Consider the following 15,743-nt stretch of genomic DNA (forward strand, 5'->3'; position numbering starts at 1 on the left):
CTGTGTACTGAAATGTACCAAAGTGGTAGAAAGGATATAGACACAAACAGTAGTGGCTGTAATTAGTGCTGGTCTTGAATGTGCCACAGCCGCCCACTTCAAACCATGAACCTCACTGAGTCACCATCTCGGTCTAAGTTCCCTCACACGGCTGGTGTGATACTTACCTGTGCCATTTTACACCTGCCTGCTCAGAAGCAAACCCCATCGAATTAAATGATATTTGCTCCCAGGTAAATGTGTATGGATTCGCAGTCCAAATCAGTGCTCTGAGGTTTGTGGAGCACACAGCTAAAATAAATACATGCATGTTGCATCTAACTGACATGCTAGCCTGACTTCTATGTTTGCTAATTAGATTTGGAAGGAATTAGGCTGAGCAGTAAGATGTTTTTCATCTGAAAAAGTAATCTTTGAAAATAAGGAGGAAATATGTGGCCAACCTCATGTTCTCCAAGTGTCTTCTAGATACTGAAAGGAGTGGTTTTATCATTGTAGCTTACTGATGCCACCACCATGGTTTCAGCGTTTTGATTGGAATAGATTTAGCAGCCTTAGTACGTGTTTTTGTGGCAACCATTAGACTATCTTAAATCAGTTCTGGTTGATGCAGATAACGTGGAATTTATTGGATTACATCACAAAGTCTGTGTACATTTCTTCTTACAGAAGTGTAAGATTCTCTGCCTCTTGGTGAAAGGCAGGGATACTTTTAAAAAGTAAATATATATTACAAACATAATTGTTAAATAAATAAATCTGAGGCAGATATTTCAGAGAAGACCACTTTTAGCATCCTTTATAATAATAAAAAGGTGGCCTGTACACAGAATGTGCACAATTTGGGAATAGTGGATGAGTGGATGGCAGGGCACACTGATTCTCTACATCTGAAGCAGAAGGAAAGATGTGTATGCATGACCACTTTAGTGGCACCGATTTTGACCAATGCAATATGGTATCAAAAACTGAGACACGTAAGCACACTTGGGAGAAGTGTACAAGAAGTCCATTTGCAGACATATGGTAGTTACGCTCCTTCATTTTGTGGGATCTCAACCAAAGTGCTATGGTGTTTTCCTATTCCCTTAACAGGAAAGCTTCAAAGATACAGCCAGCCTAGAGCAGGGGCCTTTTTAGACTGGAAGTCTGTGAGCTCTTATCACCAATATCTGTAAATCATGGTGAGAGCCATTTTAAGCTGAAGACATGGGCAGCAATGCTTTAAATCAGGGCTGGCTAACCTGTGGATCTCCCAATATTGTTAAGTCTCCTTAGATATTCTATTAACGATAAACAAGAAACTTTGAACAGAGGAGTCAGTATGAAATTAGTGTGTCTTGCTTGCTTTGTGCCCAGAAGGTCGTCAGACTCTGGCTCTGGTGGTCTGCCAAGGATATTTAACTCCAGATTAAGGGAATGAGGTGTTAGCAGAGAACTCCCTGACAAGCAATGCTCTGCATGACCGTTAGCAGGACTTCCCAGTTGATTCTCAAAATAGGTGAGGAAGTGCTTTCTTTTAGGAACAAATGTGGCCTTTTCTCACATAAAATCTATCTGCTTTTTTAAAAGGGTGTGCACAACTAGTTAAACTGCTCTTTGGATCTAGGCTCATTAGCATATAGATTATTCAAAATCCTACACCACCCTATCTATAGAATTTGTATAAAAGCTGAAGACTAAAAAAACCCAGTAACATAAAACGGAACAGCAGGAATCCAAATGTGGTATCCCAAGGCACAAAGCGCCCCACATCTACTGGTCGTTTTCTTCAGTTTTGTTAGATATTCCCTTGTTCTAGTCTTATAAAGGATGAAAACTTTTCTCTTCTTCTTTCACACAATTTTAATTTTATATCATGTCCCACCTTTACTTGTGGTTCTTCTGTAGTAAAAAGCTGCGAATATTGCAACTATTCCTCATAAGGGAGTTGCTCTAGCCTTTTGACCATTTTGGTGTTCTGAACCTTCTCCATTTCTACAAGATCTTTTCTGAGGTAGCATGCACAGTATTCCAACTCGAACTGCACACCAGCTACAATGGATTATACAAGAATATTTATTACTTATTAGTGCTCATTCGTGTAAGTATTCAAGCTCACTAAATACATGAACACACATTATAGCCTATTCTAGTCCCAATTAATAGTCATTTCAATACAAAATTAAGTACACCTACATTCATTGAAATAAAGGTGCTTGGATTTGCTTAACTGCATAAAACGCAGCTGTAAACTGCGTTGAATGTGCCATTCAAAGGTACATTGTATTTACTAATGTGATTTCATTCAAGTCAGTAAAGTAGATTTATAGTGCAATCCACTGACTTACTTCCAGGTAAACCATGTAATTGGCTGCAGCCATAGTCTGAAATCCTGAATAAACTTACTAGGGAGTAAGCCCCATTGAACACAGCACAACTTACATTCAAGAGAGCAGGATTGCACTGTTGGATTTTAATTCCTGAGTTCTTCCAGTCCCTTTCCTAAAACTGACAAATAGCGTGCAACTTAACTGGCACACCACCTGAATGACCCATTTTAAAAGAAGCTCCGATAGGTCTTTAAATAAACTAGCATAGATTTAAAATATGCCCGAATTGTCTCTGCTAGAGTAAGTCAGCACACCATCTCCCCTGGAAGGAAAATAAAAGCAAGAAGGCAAGGCAGATTTTATTGCAGCATGGGAGAAAATAGTTCGCACAATAACTTGACCTACTTCACATTCTCTTTATCAACTGTTCTTTGTATTGCAATACTGGAGGCTAGAAAACATACTACCCATTTCCCTTCCACTATCCTAATTTTGTGTTACTGCTAAATGCAGAAAGTGCTCTGCCAGGATAGAATCATGAAAGACAGATGAGAAAGGACTCTTGTGGCGAAAAGGCATTGTAGATTTTTTACCTGCATGATTCCCAACAGTGAAGTTTGAAAAATTTAAACACAGAAAAATGGAACAACTACAACTCACATCAAAGCTCCCACACAAAATTCACTTTCTTGTTTAGATAAAAAACAACAACTTTATTTACAGTATAGACTTTAGAATGATTATCCAATATTGTGATCTTTTGTCTAATAGTTCTGATGTTGTAATAGGGAGAAGAGCTATCCAGTAGATTTAAGTGGTATTAACCACGACCAAGCTGAATGATCTAATTCTAATAATTCACATTTTCATTTTTTTGACAACTTTATCATTATTTATTGTATTTAATTTATACACAAACATGTCTCAAAGCAACTTACCATAAAATTAAAAAATAAAAATAAAAATAAAAATAAGTTAAGACCTAAAGTTCTCATCCAAAAATATATATAAGTGGAACAAATCCTACCCATCCAGTTGAAAGGATAAACATACACTCACAAAAGGCCACAGACATAATTCATAACCCTCCCAATTAAGTAACAAAATGTTTTTCTATAACCAGGGAGCCACCACTGAAAAGATCTAGTCTTTGTCTTCACACTCCACACCTCCCTCAAAGAGGGCATATGGGGAAGGGTCTTAGATGATTAACACTGTCTGGGTTGGTTCATGTGGAGAGAGGTGATGGTTGAGGTTCTGGGGTCCTGAGTCGCATCAGGCTTTACAGGTCAAAACCAGCATTGGAAGTGAGCCCAGAAGCTAACTGTTAGCCAGCGCTGCTCTGCCATGATTGATGTTATATGCTCAGGTCCTGGATGCTGAATTGCACAGCAGGTTGTGTCTGGATGCTGAATTGCACAGCAGCTGCAGTTTCCAAACAATTTTCAAAGGCAGCCCCACATATAACACATTTGTAACCTTCGGGATAGATTAATGCAAAGTGTAAGCAACAGAAAATATCTTATCCTTGCCCAGATAGGGGTGCAGCTGTGCTACTGGCTGGAGCGGCTGGAAGGCAGGTCATGCCAGCGAGGCCACTTTTGCCTTAAATGACAATAATGGATCCCAAAGTATCCCCAAGATGTGCTACTTCGGATGCACTGTAACCTCATCCAGAGCAGCCAAACCCCACGCATCTAGTCCAAGGAACCATTCACTAACAGCCCTTTAGTCTTATATGAATTAAGCTTCAGTTTAAATTGCTCATCATGCATTACTATTAAGCCATTATTACAGCTGCACCTGCAAATACAAATTCAAAGCTCCATGTGACCCCACTCAGTAGTTTTATGCAGATGCTGAACAGTATCTACCTTAACAACATGGTGGATAAAATTGGAACTCTGTCCCACACTCCACAAGACTAAATGCCCCACCACCACCAAACACCATCATCTGGAGATGCCATCCAAGTAGGACTGGGACCACTACAAAGTGGTACTGCCCACTCCTAACCCAGACGGTCACTGCATTGAAGTTAACCTGAAAGCCACCGCTACATTGAAGTTTCTAATAGTAAATACTGTTAGAATATGACATCAGAAGCAGGCTGTGTTGTATTCAGATACAGTAACTACTTTGCTCCTCCTATGGCAAGCAGGGCTAACTCCTAGGATCATAGCCTCACGGTAAAATGATAAAACCAACTTTTAAAAATCAACAGGTTACAGTGGTACCTCGGGTTACATACGCTTCAGGTTACATACGCTTCAGGTTACAGACTCCTCTAACCCAGAAATAGTACCTCAGGTTAAGAACTTTGCTTCAGGATGAGAACAGAAATAATGCTCCAGCGGCGCGGCGGCAGCAGGAGGCCACATTAGCTAAAGTGGTGCTTCAGGTTAAGAACAGTTTCAGGTTAAGAACGGACCTCCGGAACGAATTAAGTACTCAACCCGAGGTACCACTGTATTTAACATTAGGTAAGGTTTTTTTAAATGTGAATAATATATTGAATAGTTTTCCTCTGACTTTTATCCTGGAACAATGTGCGCACACACACACAAAGCACAAAGGACTGGCCTCTTGTAAACAAATAGGAAGGAAAAAATAGAGAAGGGAGAGACGTCAATTACAACTGTGCAGGGCCACTATATACGTCATAATTATGAAAAACAGCTCTCCAAATACTGTAGATAGCACGTGCAACGTGCATTAAACACACAATGATGTGAAGTGCAAAAAAATATATAGCCAGTGTTACAAACTGAATATAAATACAATAAGCACACAACTTCTATGCATTTAACTTGCCTGCCTTCGGCCTTATGCACGTGGCCAAAAAATAAAAATAAATTAAAAAGCACAGAAAGGAGGCATGATTCCTGGAAAAATGACTTTAGCAATCCGCCATTGAACCCAATGTGTTTTGACTATATGCTATCAGTACACATAACTGATAGCTGTTTCATTGCTAAAAAACATTACAGAACATTAACCTACACTGGGTGATATCTAACTTTCACCAATTCCCTCTTTGCACATTTGCCCCTTGGGCCCACCCCCAATCTGTTACAGTATGTTAGGGGGCACTTCAAAACAGCATGGCTTTTGTGTTTATTTGGTAGCTGGCAACTGGAGCTAAAGGAACTTACATTTGCAGCTCCCTGTGCTGTAGTGAGTAGAAAGGAGCAGCTACTTTTTTAAAACTTTATTTAAGTATTCAACCATGCTGAGTTGTTGTTTTTTACAGGAGTGAACAAACAAATCAAACCAGAGCAAAATAGCATTACAAGGAATCTACAGTGGTACCTTGGGTTACATACGCTTCAGGTTACATACGCTTCAGGTTATACACTCCGCTAACGCAGAAATAGTACCTCAGGTTAAGAACTTTGCTTCAGGATGAGAACAGAAATCGTGCTCTGGCGGCGCGGCAGAAGCAGGATGCCCCATTAGCTAAAGTGATGCTTCAGGTTAAGAACAGTTTCAGGTTAAGAATGGACCTCCAGAACAAATTAAGTACTTAACCCGAGGTACCACTGTACTAAAATATATATATTTCCAATAAATTTAAAAGTTGGAGCAACTAAATTTTGATTTGCGAAAGCTTCTTCGGTTTGTATATTAATCTAGATGACACTCACAAATTATTTAATTGATACACACAATTGATGGGCATAATGACTCAGTGGTGTTTCTTCATATTTGAAAACTGGATATGACTTCACAACAGATTGATAGTTTATGATGAGGATTTAATTGAAACAGATTTTGCTGCCTATCCATCCTCATATTTAATTATGCATTTTCCTTTTCACTGATGGCATAATTAACAATATGAATCTACAGTTATTCTAAAGCACTTTTTAACCAATGAATCTACTATATCAATTATGAATGTGTATTCAATTTTAAAACTGGCAATTTGTTTATGTTTTACATCATTCTGCGTTAAATGTTGCATGCACTGTCTATTTTAGGGGCTGAGAACATAAAAGAGTCCTGCTGGATCAGGCCAAAGTCCTGCTGGATCAGGCCAAAGTCCTGCTGGATCAGGCCAAAGGTTCATCTAGTCTAGCATTCCATTTTCACAGCAGCCAACCAGATTAATTTGTAACCATAATTTCTATTATTTATTTATTTTATTTATATCATAAAATGTATACACCGCTTGATTGTAAAAAAACCCCAAAAACTCATGGCAGTTTTCAAAAGGCAAAACAATTTATATTTATTTATTTAGAAAAGTTATAGTTTTATTTGCTTCTTCTGGATTTTTCGGTTTATTGTAACAGATTAAAAATTTTTTTGCACAGAGAATGGTTGTTATTGGACAACTGAAGAATGAAGTGAATGACTAAATTAAAATTATATACTGCTCTGCACAATTCCCAAGGCAGGGAATCAAGTAGGCAGCCTGTTTTAAATGAGATTGCACTCCCTTGGGTACGTACTCCTAAACTCCACATTGTTACTGGAAACCCAGGGGTAAGTCCAGCTGCTGTAAATCATGCTCAAGTAATCTCCTGTATAAAACTATTGCAATGTGCTCTGAAGATGGTTCAGAGGTTGCAGGTAGTACAAAAGGCAGTACCTCGGAATCTTGTTGGGTTTTATGCCTAGAGACCAGATAATATTTGGTCCTCAAAGATTGGCACAGTCTTATTATCATTAGCTTTATTATTCCCCACCTTTTCCCCTGAAGGGTACCTCAAAGCGGCTTGCAGATAAAATAGGAACAGCTATTTTTTTTTAAAAAAAAGATATTTATTGAGTTTTTCCACCTTTATACATTAAAAAATAAAAAAAACAAAAAACAAAAAAAGTTAAAAACACATAAAGTTTACAATCCTTATTTTCAATAACATATTTCCCTGACTTCCCCACACCTCCCCTTCTTATATTCCAATTCAAATTGTTAATTCAACAAGTTCTTGTCCCCAATTTTTGACCTTTTTATATTTAATTCATTTTAGAAAAACCAATTTTAACTTATAAACATCAGTATTTAAACATCAGTGCTCATTCTTAAAACTTTTTTCTAAAGTCGACCCAAATTCCCTTCCACGAATTCCCCAATTTTCTTACTAATAACAAAATAGAAAAAACAGATTATAATTATGCACGCTTTGGATTCCCAAACCCCACCCCACCCTTTCCCGGTTTCAATCCCCAACAAATGTCCATCAGTCTTAGTGTACTATCAGCCTAGAGACCTCACGTCCGAGGCTCTTAATTCTCTCTCAATTCCTCTCTGCCGGTTTTTTTGGTAGTCCTTAATATTAAACACCAGATCTCGGAGAAGCTCTGTCCCGATAGGGTCCATATTTCTTCCAGCCAGACCTCCATACTTAAAAGTGGAGCCCGAATCTTGTTTCTTACTCCTTTTAAGTCCAAATGTCCCAAAAGCTCCAACTTTCACCTTAATCAAATTTGTAATCCATAGGTCTTCAGATCTCCACATAAGGAGATCTCTCCATTCTTCAATCTTTAATTCAAAACAGATTTTCATCATCCAGTACTTATTTTCCTTTGTAGCCATCATGTCAGGCCTCTGGCTCTCCTTTGTCATCTGCAACATTACATTTCCTCCTTCCTTTTCCTCAGAAACAACATATATCTCTTTCTCCACACTCTCAAATCTTTCAAGTTTCTCTTCTTGTCCAGCTGCATGGACTTCATGAGTCAAGTCCTTATCAAATTCAATGAATTTGTTTACTGTTAAGTCCAGAGTTGCAACATTTGTAGCCAAAACATCAATTTGGCCTTGTAACTTTCCCAAGAGAAGAAACACTCTGTCCAATTTAGCTTGAATTTTTCCTCCTTCAGCCATTCTTGTAATGTCCCAAAATCCCCTCTAGAGGGATTTTGGTTACTTTATCTTCCTTCCAGTTCAAATCCAAAAATCAAGTTAGTTTGTATCAGTTCTTCCTTGTTTTCAACAAATTATAACCAAATTGTAGCAAATATATCCAGCAGAGACAGCAGAAACAAAGTTCTCTTTTTCCTTCTTGACAGCTAATTTGACAGCTGTCAAACTCTTCTATATCTCCTCAACAGGCTCTCTCGCGGATCACTACCGGGTCCGGGGGGGTGGCACTTCAGCTCTCAAAATTAGCTCTTATCCTCCAGTGAAATTACTTATACTGCCAAATCGTGAAATTAATGTCTTTTACCCAATAAAGAAGAAGAAATTCTCTCGACCTTAGTTAGCTAGTCCTTGCTTTAGATTATTTATAAGACGGGGAGACGGACTTCCTGTTTGCGCCTTCCCCGATCGTGCCTAATTCAAAAAATTTTTTTCTTTACAAATCCAATTTCCGTATTACTCACGGGTTGTTGCTTTTAGAGTCCAATTGTTCACAAGAAGAAGTCAGCGCTCTCCGACCATGGCATGCGGCTTCACTCCGCAGGAGAAGCAGTCGACTCTCAGCACCGCGCCGCTCACCCCGTCCCCCGTTCCGAAGCCTTTAAAAAGGCTCCTTCGCGGGTTGGGGGGCGCAAATGGTGCCCGCCGAGTCACCAGGTTCACAGGCTTCAGCGCCTGTGATTTCTGAGGGTCCCCGCGTCGCCGCAGCGGCAAGACCCGGGTCCTGCGGAGCCGATTCCCTCCGGAGCTCGGAGGGAATCCGCCATTAGCCGATGGCGCTAACCCGGAAGTCCGAGGAACAGCTATTTACTACTGACCTAATTTTGGTTTGGACATACTGTATAAAATCCTAAACAGCTTGGGATATGATTGCCAGAGGGAGCCCCTCTCTCCATACTTGTGCCTTTAGGTCTGCTGGGGAGTTCCAGTGCAAAATGAAGTCTGAGAGCTGATGACCTGTTGGAGGAATGTCTCAGCCCAGTGCACTGGTTGTGGAACACACTTTCTCCAGAGGTTTGGCTGGCAACAACATTGTTTAGCTCTAGGCTCCAGTTGAACAATCACCTCCTTGTTCAGCCCCTTTCAAGGTGAGGTTCAGGCTTGTGTATTAGGAAACTGACAGATTGCTGATGATCTTACTGTGCTTTATGTTTATTGTTTTGGGTTTTTGTTGCTGCCCTAGGGTCTTATGTCAAAGAGCAGCATAGAAATTACAGTGGCACCTCTGGTTGCGAACGGGATCCATTCCGGAGCCCTGTTCACGTCATGAGCAGAATGCAACCCGCGTCTGCACGTGCCACGATTCGCCGCTTCTGCATATGCACGTGACGTCATTTTAAGCGTCTGCGCATGCGGTGAAACCCGGAAGTAACCCGTTCCGTTACTTCCGGGTCGCCGCAGGATGCTACCTTAAAAGACGTAACCTGAACCGAACGTAACAAGAGGTATGACTGTATAGTCTATAAACAGTAATTGACCTTTTTATTTCTTTCTTTCTTTATCCTGGAACATCAAGAGTGTCTATAGTTGCAATATTAAAGAGAGAAATCAAGTGACAGCAACGACTAAACAAACAGCAAGGCTATCTTTAAAAACCAAGTCAACCAAGTCAATTCTTGAACCTTCATGAAATATTTGACTGTCCTCAAATAAAATGTCGTCAAATGACCAGCACTCACACTCAGCCCTGGTTGTATGCAATAGTTGTGCATCATTCCATGCGAGGGAAGAGCACAGGAAACAATATGCCAGAAAGCAAACCAATGTATATGTACTGTAATATATACAGCGGAGGTATGCTTCCAACAGCAAGTGAGTGACTCAGCTGTAATACTATGGCTTTGATCCAGAGATGTCTTAGGCGGATGATAAAGCACTTCCACAAGACAGTATCCTGAATTCCTCCCATTTTCCCATCCTGCTGGAGCCCATTGTGTCCCATCCCCTACAGTTCCAGGCAGTCCAGAGACATTCAGAAGCGGCTCTGGGAGGACGTAGTTGTGGGGGAGGTAGGGGTAAAGGAGGCAGGAAAGCCCCACCACATGGGTGGCGTTCCATTCTTTTATAATCTGGAATCAAACCACTAGTGTAGCTGGGGGGGGGCATACTGGATGGCAACTTACTGCAGGGACAGCACTTACCCCAGTGCCTGCAGCGCCCCCGAGCCATGTGTCTTACTGTTTGAAAGTGCAATAATGTATTTCACATCACTTGTAGCTCCCCGCCCCCCCCCATATTAGCTACAACACTATACCTAGGCACAATATGCACATATATTTTAGAAAGGAAGAAGCAGTTGTCACTACAGTATTCACATAAAACCCAAAGATCAGACACAGGTGGATTGAAAGACAGGGGAAGCTACTGTATTAATATGACAAAACCACAAAATAATCAAAACAACGAGAATCGTTCAAACGCATTCCAAAGTGAATCACTACCATCAAGTCCATAACTTTTACCATCTCCCCCCCCCCAAAATCAACAAAAGACATCCTGTTAAGCTGCTCCCATCCATATTGTTCAGCGTTATTTTTGTTATGTTACTCCAAAAAAATCTATTTATAGTTGAGAATATCTAGCTTTATTTCACACTGGCCATCACAAATATTTTCAACAAAAGGCCTACATGCTACCATAGCTTTCCACACATATTATTTCAGTCTGAGCACAGTCCAACTTGGGTTGCTCTTTTTATTCAACCTATTCTTCACAACTCAGTCATGCCACAATTCACTAGGGGGTCTCAGACAAACCACTAGCTCTTAGCTTTCATTTTTCCATCTGTAAATACTGAGGGATAATATCTAGCTACTTTACACAGTGGGTTTCAGAATTGCTGGAATAGTATACAGTATGTGATATGGTTTGAATACAGTACTCTAAAGTGCAATGTAGCTACCCATATTCTCTATTGTAACTAGGTATATGACTTCTCTTGCATCAGATAGAATGGGTCTGTACAACAAAACCACCCATGAAGGAAAATTCTGTGTTTACAAGCCACCTGTAGGGCTAAGAATATGTATGCTAGAACTTGTTTCTGACAAGGCAGCGCTTAAGCATTCTCATTTGCAAAAATTCTTATGGCGAAACCCTTATCAGCTTCTCAAGTTTTTGCTTGTTTTTTCTGGTGCTACATCTTGATAAGAAGGGAAAGGTAGATTGTTGGTTGCGTGTGGTTTGTTGGGAGAGAACATTCCTAAATCCTTAAAAAAACATCTTACTGGAGAGAACCCTTTCAAGTGTGACTTGGACTCTTGCTCCCGAGATTACTTTCTTGCGGTATCTAATCTGCCTGACCCTTTTGAACATTTACAGAATATTTTTGAGAATTTACCTTCTCCTTCCTATATCGCGCCTGTGACTCACGCGGTGATCTTGCTGCTTTGCACTGCCCTCCCTTTTGTTTTGTTTTGTTTTGTTTTGCTTTCTGGGAATGTTCATGCCTTGTGCAATTAAAAGTATCTGCTGAGAAGGCACTTTGCAGGGAGACTTTTCGAGGGCCGGCTTGCGCTGCAAAAGAAGCCAGTAGGTGGTGTGACTTGGCCTAACTGCGCTGCGGCTGCTTGCAAGAACTCTTGAAGCCCCTGCACAGGTTCACTGGTCCTTCCAAGGAAAATTTGCATGCAGGGAAGACCTCCGATGAGAAAAACCCGGGGGCCAGGCAGGTGAAGGGAGGAGGAGAAGGAGGAGGAAGAAGAGGTGATCATCTTTCCGCTTTCTGTTTGGTCGGAGACCAAGTAAGGGAGAACGACAAGGCGACAAGTAGCAGTCGCGGCAATCCCCAAATGTGCCTCGAGGGCAGCTTGCATTTGCTCTTCTTGTTGTTGTTTTCTCCACCCTCCCACTTCTTTGCTTTTTGTTTGTTTGTTTGTTCGCCTGCCGGTGGGGGGGGGGTGGAGCAGCAGAGCAGCAGCAGCCCGCCGACCCACACTGTGTGTAGCCCAGCCGGTGCCTCGCACACAGCAGCAGCAGGGGGAGCTCGAGCTGGGAAGGGAGCAGCCAGCTAGCAAGCAAGCAAGCAAGCAAGCAGCGGCAGGCGCAGCAGCAGGAGGAGGATCTTAGAGCTAAGATCTCCAGGAAAAGCGGGAGCGGCTGTAGGGAATCTCGGAGATCAAGCGCCGCCACAGTCAGAGGGGAGCCCTCAAGGAGGATGCCGCAGTCGCCCTTCCTCCCTGCATAACTCGGGCGCTCCCTGCTAGCCCTCGCCAGCGGCGGCCGCCTCCTCCTCTCATTGCCCGCGCTGCCTTGCTTGCTTGGGAGTAGGAAGCGGCGGCGGGCGGTCGCGGTGTTGGTGGTGGCCGCCGGCGGAATCTACTTGCTCCTAGCCGCTTTTCCCAGGCGAGAGCAATAGCAGCGGCAGGAGGAAGAGGAGGAGGGCGCGCGCGGTCGGAACGCGGGCCGCCCTGCCGGCCGAGCGGGGCGCCGGCGTCGGATGCCTGCGTTACGCCACTCCGGGGCTTCTGTTGAGGCCTGGGCTCCTCTAGAAGCGGCGGCGGCAGCGGATAGGAGCGTCGAGTCGGGAGGAGGAGGTGGTGGCGGCGGCGGCAGTGAGAGGACCGACAGGTAGTCGCCTCTCCCTGGGGGAGGCCGGTGTCCGGTGCTGCTGCTGCTCCTTTCCCTCAGGTGAGTCGGCGGGGCTTGTGAATTAGATGTCTGTGTGGAGAGAAAACCTGCGACGGAGCAGGACGTCGTTGGAGCTGAGGTGGATGTTTCCTGCGCCTCTTAGAAGGTGAACAGGAAGGGGAGCAGCTGGGAAAGATGTGTGGAGCCTTTAGAAGCCTCATTAAAAATAAATAAATGTAAAAAGCACTTCCTTTTTACTCCAAGCAGAAGTGAGCGTCTCTGTGTGAAAGAGTGAGTGTGTGTGTGTTTTCGTTTTCTCTCCGGAGTCAGTCCGGCCCAATCCAGTCTTATCCCACTCCAATCGAATCCTCTTTAGTTTGGTTGAAAGCCTCAGCTAGAAGGGAGCCAGTAAACCCTGCCAATTCGTGTGTTTCGTTTTACCTTTCTCTTTTTCTGTTTGTGCTCTATTTTTAAACCTCGCGAGAAACCAGGAAACTTGTCCTATTTCTCTAACCGGTTCCCCACGCATCCTGCGTGAATTCTAGGGTACCAAGGTGTTCCTTGGGTGGGTGTGTTTTTTATTGGGGGGGGAGAGTTGTCCTATTTTAAATAACTTACACATTGTTGTTGTTTAGTAGTTTAGTCGTGTCCGACTCAACTTACACATACCTCTCTATAATTCAGCAGGGCAACCATGACTGAGAACCATTTGTGTAGTTTTATATTAAAAAACAAACCTTAGTCTTGTTTTTGTTCTGTGATATTACCAAGGCGTTTTGACCTTGGATGTACATTTCTTTATTAGTTCATTAATCTAAAGGAGTAGGAGAGGTATGGCTCCTTCATTCATTGTACTGTAGCCAAGTACAACTTGACTAAGTGTTACTGGTGATTATAACACTTCATGCTGTTCTACCACTTTTTCCTCCCTCCAGGGCCCTCAAGTATGTCTTTCTATCAATGCAAATTCCTAACATTCCTAATGTAATATGGTGTCCTCGGTTTAACTCTCAAAGCTACCCGATACCTCATAAAAATAAGTCAAGCTTTTTGCTGGTATATAAAGCTTTTTAGGGGCTGTACATGAAGTCTTTGCCAAGTCCATATGGACTACATTAGTTAATGGACTGCAAAAACTTCACCTGGGTGTACTTAATAATATTAAGTTGGCCCCCATGTTTTAACTACTAAAGCATATTCTAGTTTAGAACATGAAGTACATAATGGAATAATCCCATACACAAGAAGCTGTCATAAAGGAAGACAGTGTAAGTTTAAGCCAGTGTAAAGTTACACCAGATCCAAACTCCATTTAGCAATGGAGCTACTGCTAGCTAAGCCAGCCTAAGACTGGCAGAGGGAAAATAAGCCTTGGAAATAGTGTTTGACCTATACTACGTTGCCAGATCTTGCACCAAGCTGAACAGGAATAGGATCCAGCCTCAGTCCTCCTACTTTGGACCCATGCCTGGAAAACCCCTTCTTCTAGGGCTTATGCAGGCTTAAGATATGCCAAGCTTGCCTTGGCTCAGTCACCTGGTTCATGGCTGAGCCAGGATAAGGGGGATACTCTGGCATAAATATTGCTGAGCAAAGGATGGGGGAGTTGATTTAGTGGGTTAGGATCTAGCAGATCTCTGGCTGAAGTAGGAAGTTCTCAAAGGGCTATGATGATTTGAGAACTTCCTACTTCAGCCAGAGATCTGCTAGATCCTAACCCACTCATCCTGGTAGATCTTGCTTTAGAATTTCTATGTACTGTAGGCAGCTGCTTTGTACTGAGTCAGACCTTTGGTGCTTCCAGGCTGTCAGTAATTTCAAGTGAGATTCAATTGCATACCAGCAAATCCAGGTTGTACATTAAAATCCATTTGACACACTTGCTCAACAGACTCACCCCGTCCATTGGTAAGTGGTGGGGAAATGCCCTGGGAGGTGTGGAACAACAATTGCTTGAAGCACTCATATAACCTCCCTGCAAACAAATCAGAATGAATACTCAATAAACAGATCATCTGGAAGCAACCCTAGTTCAGTATTAGCTGTGCTGCCTGGTAGCAGCTCTCCAGGGTTTCAGACAAGCATCTTTCCTGGCCCTACCTAGAGATGCTAGGAATTAAACAAGGGATCTCCTACATGCAATGTATGTGCTCTACCACTGATCTACTACTGACCCTTTCTCTTTCTTTTTATACATTACCTGTTTTCCTAAAGAGTACACATGTGCCAATTGGATAAGCAACAGTAGCTGTATGTTAATCAAAATCCAACTGTATTTTGGAGTTTTTTATGGCTACCTTTGTGTTTTTTTTAATTGTTTCTTAACCATTGATATATCCACCCTAGCACATAAGCTGCACAAAATGAATGCTTGTGCAAAGCATTATTTATTTTGTGTGGCCTATGTTAAGGTTACCAGATTGTTTTCAATGAATCCGGGGACACTTTTCAACTTCAATGGATTTTATATGGGGACTGATTTGTAAATCCAGGGACTGTACCTGGGAAATGGGGATCTGGTAACCTTAGCCTATGTGCCATATATAGCACATGGATAAACAAAGATGGGAAGTGCTCAGAGGCTAAGGCTGTAAGCAGGTGACATTTTATTCTAGAACTAATCCATAAGAACAGAAATCCAGAATCCACTGTTGGACCATAAATTCATTATAACCCACCAAAATGTTATGAAACTGTCAAATTTTTAAGTTCTCTGCATCTCTTCCTCAGGCAAGATATTATGCAAATTGGAGTAGGGAATTGAGGAAAGAAAGAAAAAAGTACAAAAAGTAGTCTGGATGTTGTAGCCATGGGGCCACCTTGTAAACTCAGTTCCCAGATGGAATTGCGGTCTGAAATAAAACCTATAGAGGTGCTACAGATATCAGATCACACACATAGTATTCTGGGATAAAGGAACAATGGCTGTCCCATATTTCTCAGAAGTTAAAGTCTGGTTTGTAATTCAGATTGTCCAAAGCATTAAATGA

The 15,743-nt window shown here is 42.0% G+C and overlaps 2 protein-coding genes across 6 annotated transcripts in view; one reads left to right on the plus strand and one right to left on the minus strand.

Annotated features, from left to right (window-relative positions):
• The window catches only part of COL9A1 (collagen type IX alpha 1 chain), a 93,126-nt gene extending 81,355 nt beyond the window's left edge, over nt 1-11,771 (minus strand). Inside the window, exon 1 of the mRNA XM_053381240.1 lies at nt 11,525-11,771. Within this exon, the coding sequence (XP_053237215.1) occupies nt 11,525-11,631 (107 nt within the window). The 5' untranslated portion in view covers nt 11,632-11,771. The remainder of the gene's footprint in view (nt 1-11,524) is intronic.
• Nucleotides 11,772-11,846: 75 nt separating this feature from the next.
• Nucleotides 11,847-15,743, plus strand: part of FAM135A (family with sequence similarity 135 member A) — a 50,471-nt gene continuing 46,574 nt past the window's right edge. For 3 of the 5 annotated variants that reach the window (XM_053381231.1, XM_053381235.1, XM_053381234.1), the window contains exon 1: nt 12,206-12,813. The gene's annotated coding sequence lies outside the window, so the exon portion shown is untranslated. Of the gene's footprint in view, nt 11,928-12,205; nt 12,814-12,898; nt 12,920-15,743 lie in introns of those variants that run through there. The other 2 variants (XM_053381232.1, XM_053381233.1) reach the window with 2 other exon arrangements.

The sequence above is a fragment of the Podarcis raffonei genome, chromosome 3 (assembly GCF_027172205.1).
Source record: "Podarcis raffonei isolate rPodRaf1 chromosome 3, rPodRaf1.pri, whole genome shotgun sequence".
In the NCBI taxonomy this organism is placed as follows: domain Eukaryota; kingdom Metazoa; phylum Chordata; class Lepidosauria; order Squamata; family Lacertidae; genus Podarcis; species Podarcis raffonei.